Source organism: Tetranychus urticae, chromosome 3 (assembly GCF_039701765.1).
Source record: "Tetranychus urticae isolate SD_2017Ah chromosome 3, NJAU_TeUrti_SD_1.0, whole genome shotgun sequence".
Taxonomy (NCBI): Eukaryota; Metazoa; Arthropoda; class Arachnida; order Trombidiformes; family Tetranychidae; genus Tetranychus; species Tetranychus urticae.
In genome coordinates, this window is record NC_142960.1 from 15237423 (window position 1) to 15261516 (window position 24094).

At 31.8% G+C, this 24094-nt stretch overlaps 4 protein-coding genes across 4 annotated transcripts; 2 read left to right on the forward strand and 2 right to left on the reverse strand.

Annotated features, from left to right (window-relative positions):
- Nucleotides 1–323: 323 nt before the first annotated feature.
- Nucleotides 324–10475, reverse strand: LOC107363854 (uncharacterized). Its single transcript, XM_025161251.2, has 4 exons — nt 5480–10475; nt 5251–5399; nt 5097–5180; nt 324–2158 (listed from the first exon to the last, which is right to left on the reverse strand). The coding sequence occupies exons 1-4, from the start codon at nt 9475–9477 to the stop codon at nt 1746–1748; spliced, it is 4644 nt and encodes a 1547-aa protein (XP_025017019.2). The 5' UTR covers nt 9478–10475; the 3' UTR covers nt 324–1745.
- A 137-nt stretch (nt 10476–10612) lies between these two features.
- On the forward strand, nt 10613–19014 carry LOC107364012 (uncharacterized). The gene is made up of 3 exons (XM_015931286.3): nt 10613–15069; nt 15148–15283; nt 18717–19014. Exons 1-2 carry the CDS (start codon nt 11087–11089, stop codon nt 15236–15238), a joined length of 4074 nt encoding a protein of 1357 aa, XP_015786772.3. The 5' UTR covers nt 10613–11086; the 3' UTR covers nt 15239–15283; nt 18717–19014.
- On the reverse strand, nt 19015–21121 carry LOC107363855 (uncharacterized). The gene is made up of 6 exons (XM_025161201.2): nt 20762–21121; nt 20393–20702; nt 20095–20328; nt 19664–19986; nt 19411–19595; nt 19015–19346 (listed from the first exon to the last, which is right to left on the reverse strand). Exons 1-6 carry the CDS (start codon nt 20846–20848, stop codon nt 19187–19189), a joined length of 1299 nt encoding a protein of 432 aa, XP_025016969.1. The 5' UTR covers nt 20849–21121; the 3' UTR covers nt 19015–19186.
- Nucleotides 21122–21625: 504 nt separating this feature from the next.
- On the forward strand, nt 21626–23289 carry LOC107364010 (chymotrypsin-2-like). Its single transcript, XM_015931284.3, has 2 exons — nt 21626–22243; nt 22471–23289. Exons 1-2 carry the CDS (start codon nt 22005–22007, stop codon nt 23075–23077), a joined length of 846 nt encoding a protein of 281 aa, XP_015786770.2. The 5' UTR covers nt 21626–22004; the 3' UTR covers nt 23078–23289.
- The last annotated feature ends 805 nt before the right edge of the window (nt 23290–24094 follow it).

The window sequence follows — 24094 nt, forward strand, 5'->3', positions numbered from 1 at the left end:
AATGAATATTTCAATGATATAATAATTGACTAAAATTATGGCTTCTAAACCTGATAATCAACTATTTAAGAACCCAAAATAACTAGTAAAAATGTCAACCTAATCTTAGTTTTCATGTAATACTTCAAACCTAGATGTTTGCATAATTGATTAATTTTCAGGTTTACTGAATAATTGAAGAGTCAACCCAGTCCATTCAGTTAAATAATTGTTGAAATCAGAACCAAATCAAATTGGCTAAGATTTAGATTGTCTTAGGGAAAGTAAATTGACTTGGAGGTTGTATAAGAAATTGAAATGATGTTACATGAGATCGTTTAAGATTAGATGGTTCAATAGATGGTTTATTTGTATTATAATCACAGAAAAAAAAGTTATCAATTAAGCCAAAAAAGCAACCAAGTATTTTAAGGCATAAGCTCGTATTGATTTCATTTCTTACAATTATTTTTGTTGAGGAGGAAAAAAACATTTTTATCTTGACTGTTCATTAATTGTAAACACTTTACTGTTAAGGTTTGTCAGTTGATGTTACATTGATAGCTTCAAAGTTAATTCTGGTGATCATCAATTTTGTATCATATTGCAATATTGTATTGTGATGAATCCTGGTTACATTCACATTGATGAATACAGCAGATTGTACCTTCTATAAAAAATAGAAACAGAGGAGAAAAAATATAAAAAAATTGGGAATAATTGAAGGAAATACAATATTCAAGAAAATTGAATAAACAAGAAATGATAAGTTTAAGGGAATGAAAATGAGGCAAAAAGAGGTATTTAAAAGAAGGAATTACAGAGAATTGACATTTTCGTATTATCATAATCATTGTTTGGTGGGAATGGTATTGCAATTGTTATATTAGGGAACAATATTGTGAGACATTTAGCTAATTCAATGCTAAATTGCGAGGAACATTTCGAAGCATTATCAAATCTCAGCGAATGTCTCTCAATGAGGTTTTTTGCGTATTTCTTGTTTATGGTAAAATTGATTGTTACCATAATACCTTATACATATTTTGATGCTTTTCAATTGTTTTGTCTAGAAAATTGTGAAACATTTAACAAATTTTTGCAACTAAATTATTTCATCTCAGGAACAAAATATGTTAACATGGTTGAGATGATAAATAAACGGAGATAAAAGGAGGTTGAAAACAAGCAAGGAAGACAAGATAATAATAATAATACTAATCATCCTAATAATGATCAAAAGCACAATTTAAATAGATAATGATAATAATAATAATAATAATAATAATTTTAGGAATATCAATAGCATTAAGAATGAAAACAGCTTTGCTGGATGGACAGAGAAACAAAGAGATGAGATGAACAAGAAAGGAAATTAGCTTTGGAATGGTGTTAAGGAGTACAATTTGAACATTAGTGATTTTCGTAAGTTAATTGAACATTATTTCAAGGTTTAGATGATGAAGGTGATTTAGGTGGTTAAAGTATTAGTAATGATATTCATGTTAATGTTGATGATTTACATCATTTTGCAAATATTTGGAGTAAGGTTAACACTACATGATTATGATCAAATCGTTGGTACTAATGTGTAAGTTTTTGTTTTGCTTGATTTTTCTGTTTTGTTATGATTTCATCGGAATCAAGTGTATAAGAAAAAACTAAAAGAAACTGATATTAATTGGATTTAGCTGAGCTAAGTTTCAATTAAATTGGAATGATGGCTGATCTCGTTGTTTTTCCTCATAATCAAGCTAAACAGAAACTTATAACAAATTGTTGACTGAAAATCTATTAGCATTTAGTTTCAAAAGACTAGCGTTTTTTTGCTGCTGTTTATCCATCTCATCGGTCCGGTTCGATGTTAACCTTTCTCTAGATGAGGATGCTAATGACAAGGCGGGTGATGATGTTGATGTAGTGCCTGTGGTTGATGTTGGACAGGATAAGTTGCTCTTTGATTCTTGAGGACTTGCTGATGATCCACGGTTATTTTGTGAGTTGTCATGAAATTTAAAGATATGATCTTCAAGTAAGGTTGGTGTTGAGAATCCTAAGGAACATATGGAACAGATATTTGCACTTCGCAGAAGATGCGAACGTGTCTTGCAATGGCGATTTAAATCAGATTGAGTTACTCCATTGTAATTGCAAATATTACACATAAACTGTTTTATTCCTGTATTAGAGAAGAGAGAAGAGAAATATCATTAGTAAACAAATATTTACAATACACTGGGTTGAAACACAATTATAATTGTTAACTTTGTATAATTTGCAATTGGCAATTGTAAAGTTGGTTTGTATTAAAAAAAAAAGAAACAGTTTCTATGGTTCATTGATTCATCATTCAGTCATCAAATAAAGTAAACCAATTTATTTGATTACGCACTCGAGTATATTATTACACACTTGTTTCCTTTTCATCCACATCAGCTCAACATGAATTCAAATAATCATATGTACATTGGGAACAAACCGATTCTCTGTAATCCTTACAAAATTATCAAACCAAGAAATATTGAAACACACAACTGATACTTAAAGGGCAACAAGCAAGCAATAAAAATGAACCAAGAGATAAATTAACGTAAATCAAGGGAAAATGGCATTTAATCAAAAATCAATGGTTAATATGAATTGTTGCTTGACCAGAGTGGACACCAATTTGTGCAAAGGTAGAAAGTTTATTGCCATTTGTGAGTCTATCTATTATATATTGAGTTCATGTGAATTGTAATCTATGAAGAAAAAAAACGATGCCATAAAATTAATGGAAGATGATTGCAATTGGATGAAGAAAGACGAAGGGAAAACAAAGGGAAATATCGAAGATAACTTGAGTTCTTTTGGTCATCTACAGTTGAACCATTTAGGATATCGATATAACCGACGAAACCCATAAAATGGTCAACATTAAGCCTCTACCATTAAACCTAATAATAACAATAATAATGATGATAATAGCATTAATGGTAACAATAATCGTAATAAAGGTAGTCGTGGTGATAATAAAAGGCGACTTTCAAGACCAAAACATATCAAAATGAAATTGAAATTTTGGTCTCAACCAAATCATGTTAATATAAATTTGGGTTTTGGCGTGATTAAATTTTTGTCCATGCTAATTGACAAGGTAAAAATAACATGATAAGGTTGAAACAATCAATCAATCAACTGTAATGATAAGAGCTAAATTTGAATGGTTAACGGTTAAAATAAATTTGATAGATTGGGTTTGTTTTTGAACAGGTGAGACAAACAAAGTTAGGCAAAAAAAATGTAATTGTAATAGTTAGACTGAAAGGTATTGGATTATGTGAAGTTGATGGTTAAATACCTTTGTATGCTTATTAAGGGTAATTTCAAGTGCTTTTTTGCAACCAAACCAATGTATTGAATTTTGATTGGTAACATGATTAGAAAGAATGAATGATTCATAATTCGTCATTCAAAGTATAATGATACATAAATTACAATTACATCATTACTATCATGAGTGAAAATTAAGATGAACGTTTCAACGTTGAAATAACCATTGATAATTAATTAGGTGCATATTGAGAGCAAATGACGATACATTTTAATAATAAATTAGTGAATTAGTTTTCTCAAAACTCTGAAAGCTTTTTTGTTGATGGTTGGTAAAGTAAAAAAGGTGATCAGATTGAATATAATCAATTAATTAACCATTTTCCTAGCTTCTCAACTCTGATAAGAATCACAGAATAATTGTATTCTTAAATGAATTGCATGACGACAATAATAAAGTTGGTAAAAGCGCAAAGTAAAATATCACAAATGTCTGGTAATTTACATTGTATTAAATTGTCAACTTGCCCTTCTTCAATCATAATTGAGTAATATTATTTCAAATCGTAGCTTGCAACTTATTATAATTAGAAAAGTCAAGTGTATATCAATTAACTGATAGAGAGGAAAGTAAGTTTACAATCAATGAAGTGAATTGGTAATCAACGTGATCGTGGAAACGCATTATTTAATATAATAAACTGAACAGTGAAATGTTTTTTTTCTGATGTACTTTGTGTTTTTGTTCATAAAGCTTGATAGGAAGATGGAGTAACACACGACAAATATCATGAAAAACAATGAGATAGACAGAGTGAGATGACCAGAATGAAAGAACAATTGGAAAGAGATAAAAAAGCTTTTCTTTGGAAAGATTAACGTTTCTCTCTGTTAAAGGGAATGAGAACGAGGTGGACATGAAAATCATCCTCAGAATGACCAACATCATGAAGATGATGGTGAACAAAGACATGAAATTTGCCTGATTGAGTGAGCGTGTGTGTGTGTGTGAAGATAAAGGGAAAAGAGTGAGAAGGAAGGAAGAGATGAAGAAAGAAGAAATGGACGAAAAGTAGAGGAAAAATGAAAAGGCTATAATGTAAAGAAATGGCTATGAGTTGGTTTCACGCATGGGAAATGACCCAAATAAGATACATTCTGAGTTTCAAGTGACATTGGATTAACATCAATCGATTGAGAATCTGGTATCAGAGAAATGTGGACTTAACAAAAGAGGATATTTCTTTTTTTTGAGAACGATATTTTTCAACAAAATGGTGGGCAATGTCCAGCTCATGAGTGAAACTGTACAGATGTAATATAAAATCTAATGAACGAAGGTAAACAGAGTTGCTGAAAAAGACAAGCTGATTTTGCCTGATGATGATGAGAAGGAAAAGAGAGAGAGAGAAGAGAAGGGGAAGGGAAAAAGGTAAAAGTTGAATGATATAAACAGTGAGTTTCGCATACTTTTCTCATGGCAAAATATTGACCAAACCTTCAACAATGAATGAGCAAAAACAGGCTTACAATATCAATATTTCCCTTTGCCATTGCAAAGGAAATTATGACAAAAATATAGAAATGAAAATGTTTAACGATTGGTTTCAAGTAAAATGTGCAAATAAATATTCATCGTCATTTTGTTTCCGGGTTAATTACACTTGAGAAGCAAATGAGCAAAATATTTTATCCATTTGTATGATACATAAAAAGGTAATGCGCATTTTTAAGACTTCAAATTGCTTTTCCTAAGATAACAATTTATGTAACGTTGTTTTATAAGCAAAAAACACTAAACCTACCGGCATGTCTCATCATATGGACTTTAAGTTGACTGTTTGTGCGACTTTGATAATCACAGAATTCACATTTAAATGGACGAACATCTGTAATATAAGAAGAAAGAATATATTAAGATAATTGCTTGATTATCGTGAAATGAATTATTTAACGTACTTTCATGAAAACCAATGTGCCTATTGAGATCTGATGATGAACAAAATGTCTTCTGACAGTAGCCACATGGATATAGATATCTACCATCAGGTCCAATCATTGGTCTACTTGATTCACCACGTTTCGTTACTTTATCAACCAGTGCAAGTCTTGAAAGAAGATAATGAACTAGATTAGTATATTTTTAAGAATTAACAAGATCGAAGTAGACAATATATAAATTAAATACCTGGGACTGTAATTAGAGAAGAAAGCTCCATGTAATCTTAATTTACCTTCATGTAAATTATGATTATTATTATTACCATTGACAGAGCCATTGAGATCATTTTCAATATTTTTACGATTATTTATATTATCAATAGAATCATTTACTTTTTCATCGCCATTTTCACCATTTCGTCTCTCCATTGAATTATTATCATTATTGGTGTTGTTATTATTGTTATTTTTATCATCGTTGTAATCATCATCAATTAAACCAACAGCTTCTTCATCACCTGTAATCATCATAGAATCGTCATCTCCATCTTCATCTTCATTTCCATTGACATCTTCTTCATTTCTTTCTCTTTCGTTTCCATCTCTCTGTCCATGTCCATGTCCTCGTCTCTGTCGATATCCATGTCCATGTCTATAACCTTCTTCCCTTTCATCATCTACTTCTGCATCTTCTTCGTCATCTTCATCTCCTTCAATGTCTTCTTCCATTTCTTTTTCTTCTCCTTCTTTTGCTTCTTCTTTTATTCCAACATTTTCATCAGCTTCACATTCTTCATCACTTTTATCTCCAGATTCAATATTATTGGAAATCTTTTTACTTGGTTTACTTTTACGGCGTCGAGATGATGATGATAATGACAATGATAATGATAATGATGAAGACGATGACAATGAAGATGAATTTAAACATATTTTATCTCCAATATTATCTTCAATATTTGAATCTCCATTTGCATCAGAACCCATTTCTTTATCACAAATATTATTATTATTAATATTTTTTCTATTCATCCTTTTCATGTTCATTTGCTTATGATGATAATTATTGTAATAATTAACATCATCATCTTCATCACCATTGTTATTATTATTATTATTGTCATCTTTGTCATTGCAATTAAAGGTTGAATTGTAATTGTCCGTATTCCCACTTATATCATCACTAATCCGAGATCTTTGGTCAAATTCATCGTCTTTACTTCCATCAGTATTATCATTATTTTTATAATTATAATTACTTGAACATTTTTTCATGTCGTTCTTTCCATCATCACCATCATTATTATTATTATTATTGGAATTTATGTTGATATTTATATTATTGTTGTTATTATCACTTGTTAGTCTATTGCTCATGATATCGTCTTCTTCCATTGCACTTCCTTCAACACTAGAATTGCTAAGAAGACGAACTGCAGCTTTCTTTAAAAAAGATGCCGCTGAAGCCATCGACTTTTCTTTACGATTTCTTTTCAACAGTTCACGGCCACTTCCATCACTATGAAATCGAATAGTATGATGTCGAAGATTCCTTTTTTCACTAAAACCACGACCACATTCTTTACAAATGCATGGTTTATACCCTGTATGAACTCTTTCATGGCGATGAACAGAGAATATTCGATCAAATGTTTTGTCACAAAATCTACACTTGAATTGACCCGGAGCTGTTTCTTCAATATCACCAATAGGTTCAGTTATTTTACCCATTCCAATGTTTCCAATTCCATTAACATTTACATTTACATTACCAGAATTCAATGCTGCACCTCCACTCGATGATACAGATGATATTGTACCGGTGGATAATGACGATGATGGTGATGATATAGATCTTGATACATTACTTGGTCCAATGTTTTGTAATTGAAATGAATTTAATCCACCAATATTTTGTTGGTGTAATTGTGATTGTTTAGGTGCTATGTTTTTTGCAAATACTGCTGCTGCGGCGGCGGCAGCGGCTGATGCTTGTGCTGCTGATGTTGATATTGATGTTGAAGATGATGATGATGACATTGGTGGAAATGATAATCCCATTGATGATGGTAATAATGATGAATGTAGAAAATTCAATGAATTTGAAATAATGTTATTTCCCAAATTATTGATATTGTTATTATTTGAATCTGAAAATGATTCAATTTTTAGATCAATTGGTTCATCCATTGATGTCATCCTATCATGACCATTGTTATTATTTTCATCATTCTCATTATTTATATTGTTGTTTAATTTCAAATTATTATTCTTGTTTCTCATCATCATCATAGACATCATCAGACTATTATTTTTATCGTAACTCGGGTTAACATCTTCAACTTTTGTTTTATATTGCGGTTTCAAACTTAAATTCAATCCTTGACCATCATCTTCATCAATATTTTCATCTTGATCACATTTTGATTCTTCATCTGCCTCTTCTTGTATTCCTTCATTTCCTTCGTCTTCTTCTTTAATTCCAATGTTACTTCTCCGTCGGATATCATCATTATCATTACCAATTTTATGATCATCACTATTTAAATATTGGTTCATAAAAACTAAATTTGGTTGCAAAAATGATGGCATAATCAATGAACGCGACGATTGTTGTGATTGCTGTTGATGTTGGTGTTGTTGAAGTTGTTGTAGTTGGAGTTGTAATTGTTTTTGTAAATGTGGATGGTTATGATCTTGTTTAAGTTGATTTTGTAGTGAATGATGATTCTGTAGTTGAGATTTGCTTTTGATATTATTAACATTATTTTGATTTTTAATGTTGTTGTTGATGTTGTTACCATTACTGTTACTATTATTATTATTATTATTATTATTATTATTGCTATCAATTTCTTCACCATTATTAAGAATAAAATTATTCACTGACTGATCCATTGCTTTGTGTAATTGTTCATGTAATTGTAATTCACTTTTCCATTTAAATGTTGCGCCACATTTATCACAAGTTAAATTTAAATTGTTTGAATGCAATGACTGAATATGAATACTGACAGGTTCGAGACTTGGAAAAGCAAAACCACATAAACAACATTTGTACAATGAATAAGTTTGCTCGTTAACTGGATGAACACCTTCTAGAACAGATATCAAAACTTTCTCTGATTTAATTTGTAAATTTCTTGGAGATAAATCACCCTGTAAACCGAAATCAATTAATGGCAAATTTGATGCTAAATTTGAATTAATAGCAACTATTGATGACATTTTATCTTTATTTGCAGTACTTGTTGTTGTTGGTGTTTTTGTTGCAGCTATCGTTGCAGTTGATGTTGTTGTTGATGTTAAATTTGTTGATGATGTTAACAAAGATGATGCTAATGAAGGAATCAAAGATGGTGATGAAACTGATGATGGTAATGATGATGTCAATGTAGATCCTGATGATGGTAATAATGTTGTAGGTACAAACGGTATTGAATTAAGTGTAGATGTATGTGAGGCTGTAGTTGTACATGATGGATAGGAACTAAGTGAAATAGGAAATTTTAATCCATTTAGAATACTGTTTGGTTCAATTAAAGAACCAGGTATTTGGAGAGGGTTATTTGTAAGAACATGTTGTGGTTGGTTGTGTTGATTGTGGAGTTGATGATGTTGAGAAATAATATCACTAGAAATACCACCGTTAAAACTTTGATCATCACAATTTTCACGAGCCTTGTTATTTTTATTATGCTTCACATTAGTATTTCCAATTGGATCGTCCATTTCTCTCAGTCTTCCAATAAGTGGTTGATCCCTACGTTGTTGTTTGTTTCTCTCACCAATACTGCTACTATTATTCAAAGCACGATTATTGTTTTGGTTATCCAGTCCTGTACCAGTACCAATACCAGAACCAGCACCAGAGCCAGAACCAGAAACTGTACCAGTTCCAGAGCCAATACCAAATAATCCAACTCCACTAATAACACTAGAACCAGATTTATCGTCTACCATTTCTCGTTTCATCTTACAACTTTTTCGATTCAAAGATTTCAAGTTAAATGACTCATTTTTACCACTAGATCCGGTACTTGTATTACCAGTTCCATTCTCGGCTCCATGTTGACTTTTAATATGGAAATCCAATGTATGGTCATATTTGAAACCTTTTCCACAGGCAAAACAAACATATGGATGTTGTGTGATATGTCTCATTAGGTGTGCTTTAAGATCTACTTGGGTTGCAAACGTCTTATGACAATCAGGACAGGGAAAGCGCTTACCGTTGCGCCACATTTATCACAATTTAAATACCAAAATGGAATATTTTTTAATGGTCACAAACATATCTAGTGAGGAATGTTGAAAGAGTTACGAAATATGTAGTAATAACCAATACTATTTCTATATGAAGCACCAAGCACAATGAGAAACAAATCTAATCTCTCATCTCGTTGATGAACACATATTATTACAGGAGCTCCTTCTCAGTTAATAATTATAACAACGGTAAACAAGATGATAGTAGACAACATTGTGAAAATTGGTTATAGTAAGAACAAAAAACAACACAACACGTTGATTCTAGGGCGGAACCAATATTTCATTCCAATGGTTCACCATAAACAAAAAGATGAAAAAAAGAAGAGCAATGTCACAAGTTCAATAATAACAATTTTGGCGCGGTTATAACAAGCTGATGATTATAAATTGTAATTGGTAACTGATTTAAACACAAAATAATTATGGAAAAAAACAATCCTTTTGCAATAACTCGGTAAAATTTACAAAATAAAAAGGCAGGGAAAAAACAAACAAGAGAGAGAGAGAGAGAGAGAAATAGCAAGTGGAAAAAAGAAAGCTCTTGCTACCAGGTGCTGTTGCTACATCTATTCACCAGTTTTGTGATAACCAGTTCTGAATGAACTCATAGATATTGTTGTTTGAGCATGTTCTTGTAATCTACATTGAAAGCTGGAATAGAAAGCTGACAATCTATTTCGAAATAGTTTGATAAAATCAACATGAATTAATATCAGGCAATTAGCAGTCATTGTTAATTATGGTTAAGAAAAATCGCCGACGACTGATAGATTCATTGAAATTTAGTCAATAAACGACTGCAGTTTTTCACAAGTTTGAGAGGTTTTTTTTGGTGGAAAGGTCTTAAAGCACCTTTTTCAGTGTGAGTAATTTACATTGTTATATTCACCTGGATCAATTGAGTAATTAGAGTACTGACGGTACAAGTAAGGTACAATTTTGACTACGAGTAACTTGACGATTACCAGTTTATTAATAGCTTTTCATATTGCTATTATTTTGCAGGTGTAATTAGTTAGGTATAGAGTCTAGAGATGGCGCTTCTACCTTTGGATGTTTTGGGCGTGAGTTAGGTTTGTTTTTTGCAAGAACGACATCTATTGGTAACCAGAGGTTCATTGCAATATTTAGTATTTTGTTATTGTTTGTCAAAATTGTTGATTTATCATTGAAACAACCAATTTTATAACCCAATTACTTGATCTGGAATTCAATTTAACATGTTTACACGTGCGAACTACAAGTAATGTTTTTGGATTGTTTTGTGAATGAAAAACTAAACTCATCTCATATTTATTACATCCTTTTTTATTTCACTTTCCCTTTCACTTGTTTTTCTTCAGTGTTATTGTTGATTTAAGCAATTGTTTTTTGTTGCTCAAACTTACACTATACAGCTAAAAGTGTTTATAGTTGGATTTGATTAACAGTGGTAAATGCAATCATGCATAGATTTTTATTACTTTTAATGCAACATTATTGAAATATTTATCGTTATTTGACGTTGTGCTACAAAACTTATTCAATAGAGAGGAAAGGATTTAGAATGCTTAGTACTCTAATTTCTCACAATTTGCAATAAATGTTACGCAACGATAAGCGCTTTCCCTGTCCTGATTGTCATAAGACGTTTGCAACCCAAGTAGATCTTAAAGCACACCTAATGAGACATATCACACAACATCCATATGTTTGTTTTGCCTGTGGGAAAGGTTTCAAATATGACCATACATTGGATTTCCATATTAAAAGTCAACATGGAGCCGAGAATGGAACTGGTAATACAAGTACCGGATCTAGTGGTAAAAATGAGTCATTTAACTTGAAATCTTTGAATCGAAAAAGTTGTAAGATGAAACGAGAAATGGTAGACGATAAATCTGGTTCTAGTGTTATTAGTGGAGTTGGATTATTTGGTATTGGCTCTGGAACTGGTACACTTTCTGGTTCTGGTTCTGGTTCTGGTTCTGGTTCTGGTACTGGTATTGGTACAGGATTGGATAATCAAAACAATAATCGTGCTTTGAATAATAGTAGCAGTATTGGTGAGAGAAACAAACAACAACGTAGGGATCAACCACTTATTGGAAGACTGAGAGAAATGGACGATCCAATTGGAAATACTAATGTGAAGCATAATAAAAATAACAAGGCTCGTGAAAATTGTGATGATCAAAGTTTTAACGGTGGTATTTCTAGTGATATTATTTCTCAACATCATCAACTCCACAATCAACACAACCAACCACAACATGTTCTTACAAATAACCCTCTCCAAATACCTGGTTCATTAATTGAACCAAACAGTATTCTAAATGGATTAAAATTTCCTATTTCACTTAGTTCCTATCCATCATGTACAACTACAGCCTCACATACATCTACACTTAATTCAATACCGTTTGTACCTACAACATTATTACCATCATCAGCATCTACATTGACATCATCATTACCATCATCAGTTTCATCACCATCTTTGATTCCTTCATTAGCATCATCTTTGTTAACATCAACAAATTCAACATCAACTGCAACGATAGCTAAAACAACAACACCAATAACAACAAGTACTGCAAATAAAGATAAAATGTCATCAATAGCTGCTAATACTTCAAATTTAGCATCAAATTTGCCATTAATTGATTTCGGTTTACAGGGTGATTTATCTCCAAGAAATTTACAAATTAAATCAGAGAAAGTTTTGATATCTGTTTTAGAAGGTGTTCATCCAGTTAACGAGCAAACTTATTCATTGTACAAATGTTGTTTATGTGGTTTTGCTTTTCCAAGTCTCGAACCTGTCAGTATTCATATTCAGTCATTGCATTCAAACAATTTAAATTTAACTTGTGATAAATGTGGCGCAACATTTAAATGGAAAAGTGAATTACAATTACATGAACAATTACACAAAGCAATGGATCAGTCAGTGAATAATTTTATTCTTAATAATGGTGAAGAAATTGATAGCAATAATAATAATAATAATAATAATAATAATAGTAACAGTAATGGTAACAACATCAACAACAACATTAAAAATCAAAATAATGTTAATAATATCAAAAGCAAATCTCAACTACAGAATCATCATTCTCTACAAGATCATAACCATCCACATTTACAAAAACAATTACAACTACAACTTCAACAACATCAACAGCAATCACAACAATCGTCGCGTTCATTGATTATGCCATCATTTTTGCAACCAAATTTAGTTTTTATGAACCAATATTTAAATAGTGATGATCATAAAATTGGTAATGATAATGATGATATCCGACGGAGAAGTAACATTGGAATTAAGGAGGAAGACGAAGGAAATGAAGGAATACAAGAAGAGGCAGATGAAGAATCGAAATGTGATCAAGATGAAAATATTGATGAAGATGATGGTCAAGGATTGAATTTAAGTTTAAAACCGCAATATAAAACAAAAGTTGAAGATGTTAACCCGAGTTATGATAAAAATAATAGTATGATGATGTCTATGATGATGATGAGAAAGAAGAATAATAATATGAAATTAAACAACAATATAAATAATGAGAATGATGAAAATAATAACAATGGTCATGATAGGATGACATCAATGGATGAACCAATTGATTTAAAAATTGAATCATTTTCAGATTCAAATAATAACAACATCAATAATTTGGGAAATAACATTATTTCAAATTCATTGAATTTTCTACATTCATCATTATTACCATCATCAATGGGATTATCATTCCCACCAATGCCATCATCATCTTCAACATCAATATCAACATCAGCAGCACAAGCATCAGCCGCTGCCGCCGCAGCAGCAGTGTTTGCAAAAAACATAGCACCTAAACAATCACAATTACACCAACAAAATATTGGTGGATTAAATTCATTTCAATTACAAAACATTGGACCAAGTAATGTATCAAGATCTATATCATCACCATCATCATCGTCATTATCCACCGGTACAATATCATCTGTATCATCGAGTGGAGGGGCAACATTGAATGCTGGTAATGTAAATGTAAATGTCAATGTAAATGGAATTGGAAACATTGGAATGGGTAAAATAACTGAACCTATTGGTGATATTGAGGAAACAGCTCCGGGTCAATTCAAGTGTAGATTTTGTGACAAAACATTTGATCGAATATTCTCTGTTCATCGCCATGAAAGAGTTCATACAGGGTATAAACCATGCATTTGTAAAGAATGTGGTCGTGGTTTTAGTGAAAAAAGGAATCTTCGACATCATACTATTCGATTTCATAGTGATGGAAGTGGCCGTGAACTGTTGAAAAGAAATCGTAAAGAAAAGTCGATGGCTTCAGCAGCGTCTTTTTTAAAGAAAGCTGCAGTTCGTCTTCTTAGCAATTCTAGTGTTGAAGGAAGTGCAATGGAAGAAGACGATATCATGAGCAATAGACTAACAAGTGATAATAACAACAATAATATAAATATCAACATAAATTCCAATAATAATAATAATAATGGTGATGATGGAAAGAACGACATGAAAAATTGTTCAAGTAATTATAATTATAAAAATAATGATATTACTGATGGAAGTAAAGACGATGAATTTGACCAAAGATCTCGGATTAGTGATGATATAAGTGGGAATACGGACAATTACAATTCAACCTTTAATTGCAATGATAAAGATGACAATAATAATAACAATAACAATGGTGATGATGCTGATGCTGATGATGATAATAATAATGTTAATTATTACAATAATTATCATCATAAGCATATGAACATGAAAAGGATGAATAGAAAAAATATTAATAATAATAATATTTGTGATAATAAAGAAATGGGTTCTGATGCAAATGGAGATTCAAATATTGAAGATAATATTGGAGATAAAATATGTTTAAATTCATCTTCATTGTCATCGTCTTCGTCATTATCATTATCACTGTCATTATCATCATCATCTCGACGCCGTAAAAGTAAACCAAGTAAAAAGATTTCCAATAATATTGAATCTGGAGATAAAAGTGATGAAGAATGTGAAGCTGATGAAAATGTTGGAATAAAAGAAGAAGCAAAAGAAGGAGAAGAAAAAGAAATGGAAGAAGACATTGAAGGAGATGAAGATGACGAAGAAGATGCAGAAGTAGATGATGAAAGGGAAGAAGGTTATAGACATGGACATGGATATCGACAGAGACGAGGACATGGACATGGACAGAGAGATGGATACGAAAGAGAAAGAAATGAAGAAGATGTCAATGGAAATGAAGATGAAGATGGAGATGACGATTCTATGATGATTACAGGTGATGAAGAAGCTGTTGGTTTAATTGATGATGATTACAACGATGATAAAAATAACAATAATAACAATAACACCAATAATGATAATAATTCAATGGAGAGACGAAATGGTGAAAATGGCGATGAAAAAGTAAATGATTCTATTGATAATATAAATAATCGTAAAAATATTGAAAATGATCTCAATGGCTCTGTCAATGGTAATAATAATAATCATAATTTACATGAAGGTAAATTAAGGTTACATGGAGCTTTCTTCTCTAATTACAGTCCCAGGTATTTAATTTAAAATTGTCGACTTCGATCATGTTAATTCTTAAAAATATACTAATCTAATCATTATCTTCTCTCAAGACTTGCACTGGTTGATAAAGTAACGAAACGTGGTGAATCAAGTAGACCAATGATTGGACCTGATGGTAGATATTTATATTCATATTTATAAATTTTCTGTTCTCTACATTTCCAACTATAAACCCATGTGATGCCGGTAAGTTATCTGATTAAACATGCAATTGAATCCATTGATTTATTAACACGCATTGATTATCATCTCAAGTGTAATTAACCCGGAAAAATCAACAAACATTTCTATCGAGTAAATTGTGCTCTTATTTACAAAAGTAGTTTTTTATCTTTACCATTCATAATATCATGATTTAAAGCAATTTGACTAATGTTTATACCATGGACTGTCAAGAGATCATGTGTATATCATCGGATAAACTAGTAAATAAAGCTTTCTATCTGTTCAGCCCTATCATTGAAAATTGAAATTTTTTCCCATTCATTTGAAGCCAAACCTTTTCATCCATTTAATGTTCAAACCCAAACCCAATACACACAATTGTTGTCTTATTTTTGATATTCATAAGGTTACACCATTTTCACTTTCATCCAATTTTGTTTCATGTTAAGCTCAGCAATTTTGATTTCCTTTTTTTCTCATTCTATTTTTTTTCATCATCTTTACTCTTATTCAGCACCTTATCTCATCTCTTATTCCACGCCCAGGTTTTTTACCATTCTCATCATCTTCCTACCTCAACAATCATGATCACAATTATTATAGGATCTTTGACAATAACTTTTATCCTCAAATGAATCAGATATTTTGCCCAAAGAACCATTTGATGGCAATTGCACTGATTGCTTATTATCAACAAGACTCTCCATATGTTTCATCACTACTTATAAGGCTTGTCACTATCACTGGTTCAGTGTAAAGAAGAGCAACAAAAATCACGTTCTCAGGCATGCATGACGATTGATGATGAAGATGAAACTAGTTAATGATAACAATCAGCATCCATGAAACTCACTTTCACTGATTGATATTTTATTTCTGGTCTAATTTGTTTCCGTGAAAGGTTAAATTTGATTCTTGACAGGTTTCCATCAAAAGCAATCATGTCCATGATATCGATGACTACAATGACTATAAAAATGAACATCAAGTTGGTCAGTTTTAGGTGTAAAATGTCTTTACCTTCAGTATTCAGACCGTCAGTGATCAACCCATTCAATCAGTTTAAAGTAAATTTACACAAATTTCACCAAACATGAGCATTGAGCATTTACATGATAAATATTTATGTAAATGTTATGTTACACAAGTTGTTCATGAACAATGTGTTAAGGGCGTAAAGAGGGTTGAAGAGGATATTCAAAATGATTACTTGAAATATTCACCAAAGCTAATAGTAATTGAATCAGTTGATCAGTGAAAATCAACGTGATCTTCTTCAACAATTTAATCTGCTTTAATTCAGATAGACAGCCATCCATCCATTGAACTGTTAATCCTCAAAATTTGATCAATATTGACCTTCTCAAGCTATTTGAACCTTATTGTTTCACAGTTTCAATGAAATCCCATCAACGTGATACTTTTCATCTCTTTAATCACCACAGTCATCATGAAAGAAGCACTTGAAAATTTGGAGGAAAATCTAGGTTTGCATTTTCACATGATTATCATTTCTTGCATTTGTTCATGTAAACTTGTTTGCTGTTCAATTGCATGATAACCTCCTGTGGATAATAGCCTTCCACGAGTCAGGGGGAGTTTAGGGGAAGATGGCGAGATGAGGATTAAGTGAGTGTCAGGTGGACTCATTTAAACTGGTCACATCTCTTCACCAAGCATGGCCAATTCATTTTCATGATTCTTGTGCGTACTTCTAGGTTACAATCATTTATGAAACATCATTGGATGATAATCATGATGAACATGATGAAACCAACAGTTATTGACAGGCATTAAAGAGCAGCAGCAGAAACGGTTAAAAATTGTATTTTCAAATCTTCAAGAGACTGAGCAAGTTAAATCATTTAATCATCTATTAACCTTATTATTGTTACACTTTCATGTTAAACGATGAAACTAATCAGTTTAGTTTGAAGAATATCTCTTTCTGATTAACATCATCATCATTTGTTTCCATGTTGATTGTTATTCGGACTTTATTAATCAGACTCGTTATTGTATTAGTTTATTGTTTAACCATTATTATGGACAAATTGTGAGTGGAAAAAATTGATTACCAGGGAATCGCTTTTAATTAGCTAAACATTGCTTCTATTTGTTCAGATTGTTCACTCTTCATTATGATTAGTTCATCTATTATAATGGTTACAAGTGAACAGGAAAATTCAATGAATGAAATGAGCAAAAAAAGATGATGATGAAAAATTGATATAAACAGTAAGCATGAAGAAAAAATCTGATCACAGATTGATCAGCAACCTTGATTATTATTATTATCGGAACGTGTGGTTATTATCATTTTTTTGGTTGTTACCATCTTTTCAGCAATCAACCGATAACTCTAAATGATGTTGTTGTTTTATTCATGTTTTTTACTTGTTTTTTTTCATTGAACCTTTTAAAATTTCATCATGAGTTATCTACAAATTTCAACATTTTAACCAACATTGATCAATTGAATTTTAATATTGAGTCTTTTGGACTCAGGAATTAGTGTTCATTGAGAAATCATTTATTCATAAAAGTAAACTTCAGTTAAGACTCATTTTATGATCAACTTTAAGCTTTTCAAATTATTGATCATGAAAGACAAACATGATGATGATGATGAAGACAAACTTATGAGCATAATATTATTTTGCAGATGCTTCAAGCTTTTTCCTCTCATTTCACTTCATCTTTTTTATACTCTTTTCATTAACTCCAATTCATCACTTGACATGGTTCAACTCTTCTCCCTGATAGATCACAGGCATTTCTTTCTCATCACAACCACAACCACAATTATCCTCATCATCATCTTCATCTCAACCCTCTTTTGCACTTACTTGAGGAAACTTAATAACTTTCCTCTTCAATTATATCCTTCTTGGTGGTGGCTTTTAACATGTCTCCAGGGTGCAAAGAGCATTGAGTATTATTCCAGATCCCTATGGATGGATGAGAAGGGAAGTCATGAGTTTCTCTCTCTCTTCATCTTTTTTTTCCTCCTCATCATCATCATCGTCATTATAAACAATAACAAAAGCATCATCATAGTCTGAGAAACATGTACATGGTTGGCTAGATGTTGAATTTTTTTCCTTCACTTTTCTTGTAGTGAATGCGTTTTGTGTCAAAGGACATGACAGAATTTTTTGATTCCTCTTTTTTTTCAGGCCTCTTTTTTTCACCTTGTTTGTTGATATATTGTGAGTTTAACAGATTGAATGTGAAAAATTGTTCCTAAACAATCAGATTTTCGGTTTTCTCACTAACCATGAAAAGTTTTATTTAATCTTTCATTCCTAAATTAATGTCTAACCATCCAAATGTAAGAATAAGCATAAAAGCACAAAACCCAAACCCTTAAGTTTTGTATTATTGAAACAAAATGATGTTATTCACTTATTTTGATTTACTTTTTTTCTTCTTCTTCTTTTCTCATTTCAAGGTTCCTGACAATAACATGGAGATTCAACCAAGGAGAAGATTAACAATCAAAATTATTTGATTTCCTGGCAAACAATATATTAATAGGAACAATTGTAAAGATTGAAGCTGCGAGTAAAAAATGGAAGACTTTACTTTGCTTCCGATTAACCCAATTTTTTACACTCAATGGACATTTAGTTTTCATGGTTACCAGTCTTGCATTTATCTCATTTATTGAATGAATCTGATTATCCAGTGGTCTGCAATGGGTTGGCATCAAATTTGGCAAATTAAAGAAGAAAAAACTACACAAGAAATTTGCTTTCTTTTATTTTCTTTAATCTAATTCATTTTTTTTGTGTGTGTTTGTTTGGTATCAAAGGACATGGTTTTTAAATTAATGATGACAATAATGATTAGTCAGGTTGATATGGATTGTGAATTGGATGAAAAGAAATGAGTTAATTATAAGATGAGAGGAAGTTTAAATTATTTTCTTGGTTTCATCACTGGAATTGGTTCCTTTATCTTGCTGCATCTGTACTTGAAACATTTACCTGGATTATCCTTTCCATAAATGGCCGCAATTTTGAGGGTTTCTTTAAATTTCAAGCTGATAAAGTTATTCGCCAAGATGTGACTCAAAATGCTGCAATGGAAAGAAAATTGCGATTAAATTGGTTATTTTCAAGTTGTTACCTTGGTACACATACATTGATGTCACTGATCTGTCCAACATTGGGGCTTCTTTGTTACTTGGGTCACTAAACTCGCAGCCAAGACGCTCTAAACAATGGTCATTTGATGTTAACAAACCGTCACATTGTAAATAATTAGCCATTGCTTTGTCTCTGTCTTTCTCATTGAAATGGACCTTCTGTAGGAAATCAGCAACGATCTAAATTGGATAAGATGAAATGTCAATTTACTGAACAAATCAATAAATACCAAACAATCAAGTCTCACCTTAACAACCCTCAATTGTTGATTACTGGACTCCATTTTGTTCCATTCATCATTTTCAGTTCTATTTTGTTTAGTTGTTTCTTTTTCTGAAACATTTTGTTTAGTCAAGTCAATCAACGGAATAACATTAGGCTCTTCCATTAAAGTATATTCAACTGTTGGTAAAGATGTATTAAGTTGTGGTTCATCACGCTTCCTTCGGCGTCTTCGACCAGCGGCAATTGTAGCTGTTACTGGAATTATCATCGGAGTAAATAAATAACTCAACATTGGCGCTAAAACGAGTGGCAATGTTGCTAAGAGTAGACCTCCAGGTCCGATTCCTGGTTGAGAGAAGAGAAAATTTTATTAAATGAAAGGCCCAACAAAAGTTAATCTCACAGAGAAACCAAGAAAAACAACAGCAATTGAAATCGTAATTACACAATTACCTGTCCGTTGAGTATTTTTATGTCCAGTTATGGCAGGAGGTGCTATCAGTGGTTGTTCAGAGCTGGCTGCAGTTGCGTGTAAACTACTGGCAGAAGGAACTGGATTGGGTCCATAGAAATATTGACCTCGAAATTCAACAATTTCAGGTCTATTGAGATAGCCATAAACTGCACTTTCAGTTGTTCGTCCAGGAGTCGATGCTGATGGATACATCATGGAATGACGATCTTTAACTGAAAACCAAAAGGACAACAATATTAGTCCAACCTATTTAGTCTTTTTGGTCTCACAACTTACAATGTTTCATGCGTTTTATTGAACCATGTCTAGATGGTCCAGGAACTCGGCTATGTGTAACTGAATAAGCAGCGACTGGGACAAACACACTTTTCTGATGAGTTTGACCACGTCTTTTGGTGTATCTTGACGGATATCGATGCCATCGATTGTCATCATAATCTTCTGATGGATCAATGTAGGGTGATGATACATCTGATTGGTCCGAATCATGACTGGAATTGGCAAGGAAATCATACATATCAGCCATTTCTCCGATAATTACAACCTTCTTCTTGTTTCCCAAGCTTCGGCCTCCAGCAACAATGATCTGCAATAAGCGCAGATAATGTTCAGAAAATTGATCAACATGGAGGAAAATATACTTACATTGTTAAAATAAACCGTAACTGCGATGAACATGATTATATACACTTTAATAAGCTTCAGATAGATTGGTTTCGTTAGAAAAATCATTTCCTTGGATAATTTCAATGAGAGATTTTCATGAGTGTAAGTTTAAGATGTAACAACAGTTGAAGATCGGGTATAATGAAAACACATAAATTAAAATTTGTAGATAATTTAGTCGTTCATTTGACACATAAAATTAAATTAAATTAAAATCAAGAAAAGGTTTACTATCATTATGTTTCCATTTGAAAACTGAACAAGTTGACAAAAATTCAACATCAACACAGAAACACTGGTAACCTGTAAATTTTTAAATTAAAACTTCTCCTCAGAAGGATAAGATGATTGTGTCTGGATCCATCACCAACCAGAAATGAAGTTGTTTCACTTGAATAATATTGAATAGCAAATGATCTCAACAATCAGAGGAAAACAAAACGCTCTTGGCAGATATAAACTCTTTTGTTAAACCGCCTTTCCGTTAATTTGGTCACTGGTTTCATTTGTTGAAGCATTTCTTTGCTTTTCAACTTGCTTTTGCTCTTCTGACTCATTCGGAATCATCATTAACCCTTTGCCGTTTGTCCTTATTGTTCATCCAAAGCAAAAATGGATTCAACCACCAGGCAAGCAAAAACATTGATCCACAAATTTCAATGCTGTGAAAAAAATTAAAATTAAAATCTATTCTTCATTTTCCAAGACATTTCTTTAAAATATTGTCATATTTATTAATAAGCTTACATCTTAAAATTTAGGTTAACAGTTAGTTGGCGCACCTGAGCAAACAGTTAATTCACCCTTTGAATCTCCAGTTTTAACCAGACAATTTGCTGGCATTTTTTAATGCTGGAAACCTAAATTAGCAACTATAGTCTAAGGAATGATCAATTATTGAGAATTATCAATTACTAAAAAACACAAAATCTTCTAATTTCTTAGATTTTCCATCTCAATATCAAGCAACTAACAGCAACTTGAAGTACATTTGATCAACGCAATTAATTTTCTTGATTGGACTGTTTAACAGCTTGGAAATATTATAACATCTAATTTCTGTGAATTTACATCTAAATATCAAATTTATATTGCCAACACCAATCAACCTGGGTAGATGTTTGAGACTTTTCAACTGTTTCAACATTAATAAATAAAGAAATCTGTTTTCTCAAATGTTATGTTGGTTTAATTTTATTATAATCATCATAATCATATCATAATGATTTGCTATACAGTTTTAATGATGATTTTATATACAAAGCTTATATCATTAACAGACATAGAGGATTCAACAGAACACCAAGAAAAAATTGCCAAAGGTATTCCGGCCGAACCAGGCAAATATCCTTATTATGTTTCTATCCAATGGGAAGTTCCCTTTACGGGATACATGCTCGGATGTGGTGGAGCCTTAATAGCAAGGCAATTCGTGTTAACAGCAGCTCATTGTTTAAAATCGTAAGTTTCAAATGATTACTCGAGATAATAGTGTGAGATACGCTCCTGTGGCTAAGATGTCTGGTTCTGTATCCAGAGGTCACAGGTTCGATACTACGTATTATATGCGGTTGACCATACCGACAGAGTTGTCTTGCTTGTCAAACACAAATGCAATTGTTTGGCCATATCAAGTTTACACTCACAAGTTTCCTTTATTAGCTTTCTAACACTTTGTATTTCTTTAGCGTCGACCTTATTACCGGAGCTCGTATTTTACCCAACTATCGTAATACACCATTTATTCATAATAACGATTTAACCTTCAAAATTAAGTCTTATATGGTCCATCCAGGTTTCAATTTTACAGGTCCAGTTAATATTAAACAAGATATCGCTGTTATACTATTGGACCAACCTGATCCTCGGCCTAATGCAACAATTAGACTACCCATCACTTTGAATCCTCTTGGGCAACCAGTCACATTGATCGGCTTTGGTGCAATGGAAACTGGTCAGTTTCCAGATATATTGTATTCGGCAAATTTATTCACACTTACTGATCAAGTGTGTCTGGCTTCAAACCAACCTGGCGCTTACCATCCAGGTTTCAATCTTTGTACTTCTAATGCCAATGGATCCGTTTCATGTTCTGGTGACTCAGGTGGACCTTTAATTTGGACAGAGAATGATATAAGTTATATCCAAGGTGTAGTATCTGCTTCATATCCTCCATGTGGATCGCAGCATATAACTAATTATGCTAGTGTTTTCGCTCATTTGGATTTCATTCATCAGTCTATTTCATATTTAACTTTAATTAATCATATTCCAATCAATAGCCAAATGGTTTAATCATTAATCATTACGATTAAATCATGTAATGATGGATTCATCGATTTGTTTTTAATTCAAACTTTGACGAAATTCATTTAAGTAATGCAAAAAATTAGAAACAAGACAATGACTGGGCAAAGCTTGATTCAACATTGTCTGATCAAGTCAAATTAAATTAAAGATTAAGGTAGTTTCCTAATGGTAAACTCTTGTAATCCTTTCGTTGATAATACTTTGTAAAGATTAGATTATTTAGAAAAGGTTAAGCAAATTACTCTTCCTTTGATAGGCCGGTAAACATCAATTAAATTGATTAATCTTTTGTTATCTTTTGTAAGTATTAATGCAAGGGGTTTGCTTTAAAATTGTCATCCGTCTTTCAGTCAAGAAAACCAATGTTTTCCAAGCTTAATGATGCATCTGTGAATGACTCGATAATCAAAATGGAACCAACCTTTCAACTGGTTTATCATATCTAGTTGTGTTGATTGTTTGTAGATTTAAAACACTATAACAAAGATAAAATCGGATCACTAGAATCAATATTACGTTATAATTCATTGTAAATGATGTTTCTCTGATTGAGTGCACTAAATAACCATCATTGACTTAAAATAAAAAAACACAGGAAAAAAATTAAAACAATAAGAATTCAGATAAGCGAAATGATTTCAATTTTGAAGGAATGGGGTTATGGAGCAGTTTATCGAGCAAATGGTCCCGTTACTTGATAAACTGATCGAGTAAATTGTTGATTTTTATTGATTTGATTAAGCAGTTTGAGTGTTTTAAGATGCCGCTAAAAATTTGTTATGAAGTATGATTAAAACAGGCTCCATCTAGAGAGCTATTAGATAACATTTGCTTTTTTGTGTTAGATATTTTTGTGATTGTCTTTTTGTTTTTAGTTTTTTTACTAAATTGTGTCAGCCAATTAGGATCATTGTTTTCCGGTCAATTTCATCTTTATTGGTTAACTAGTTATTATAACCTTCTCTTGGACCTTAATTGTGATCCTATTGATTTAGGTGAGTG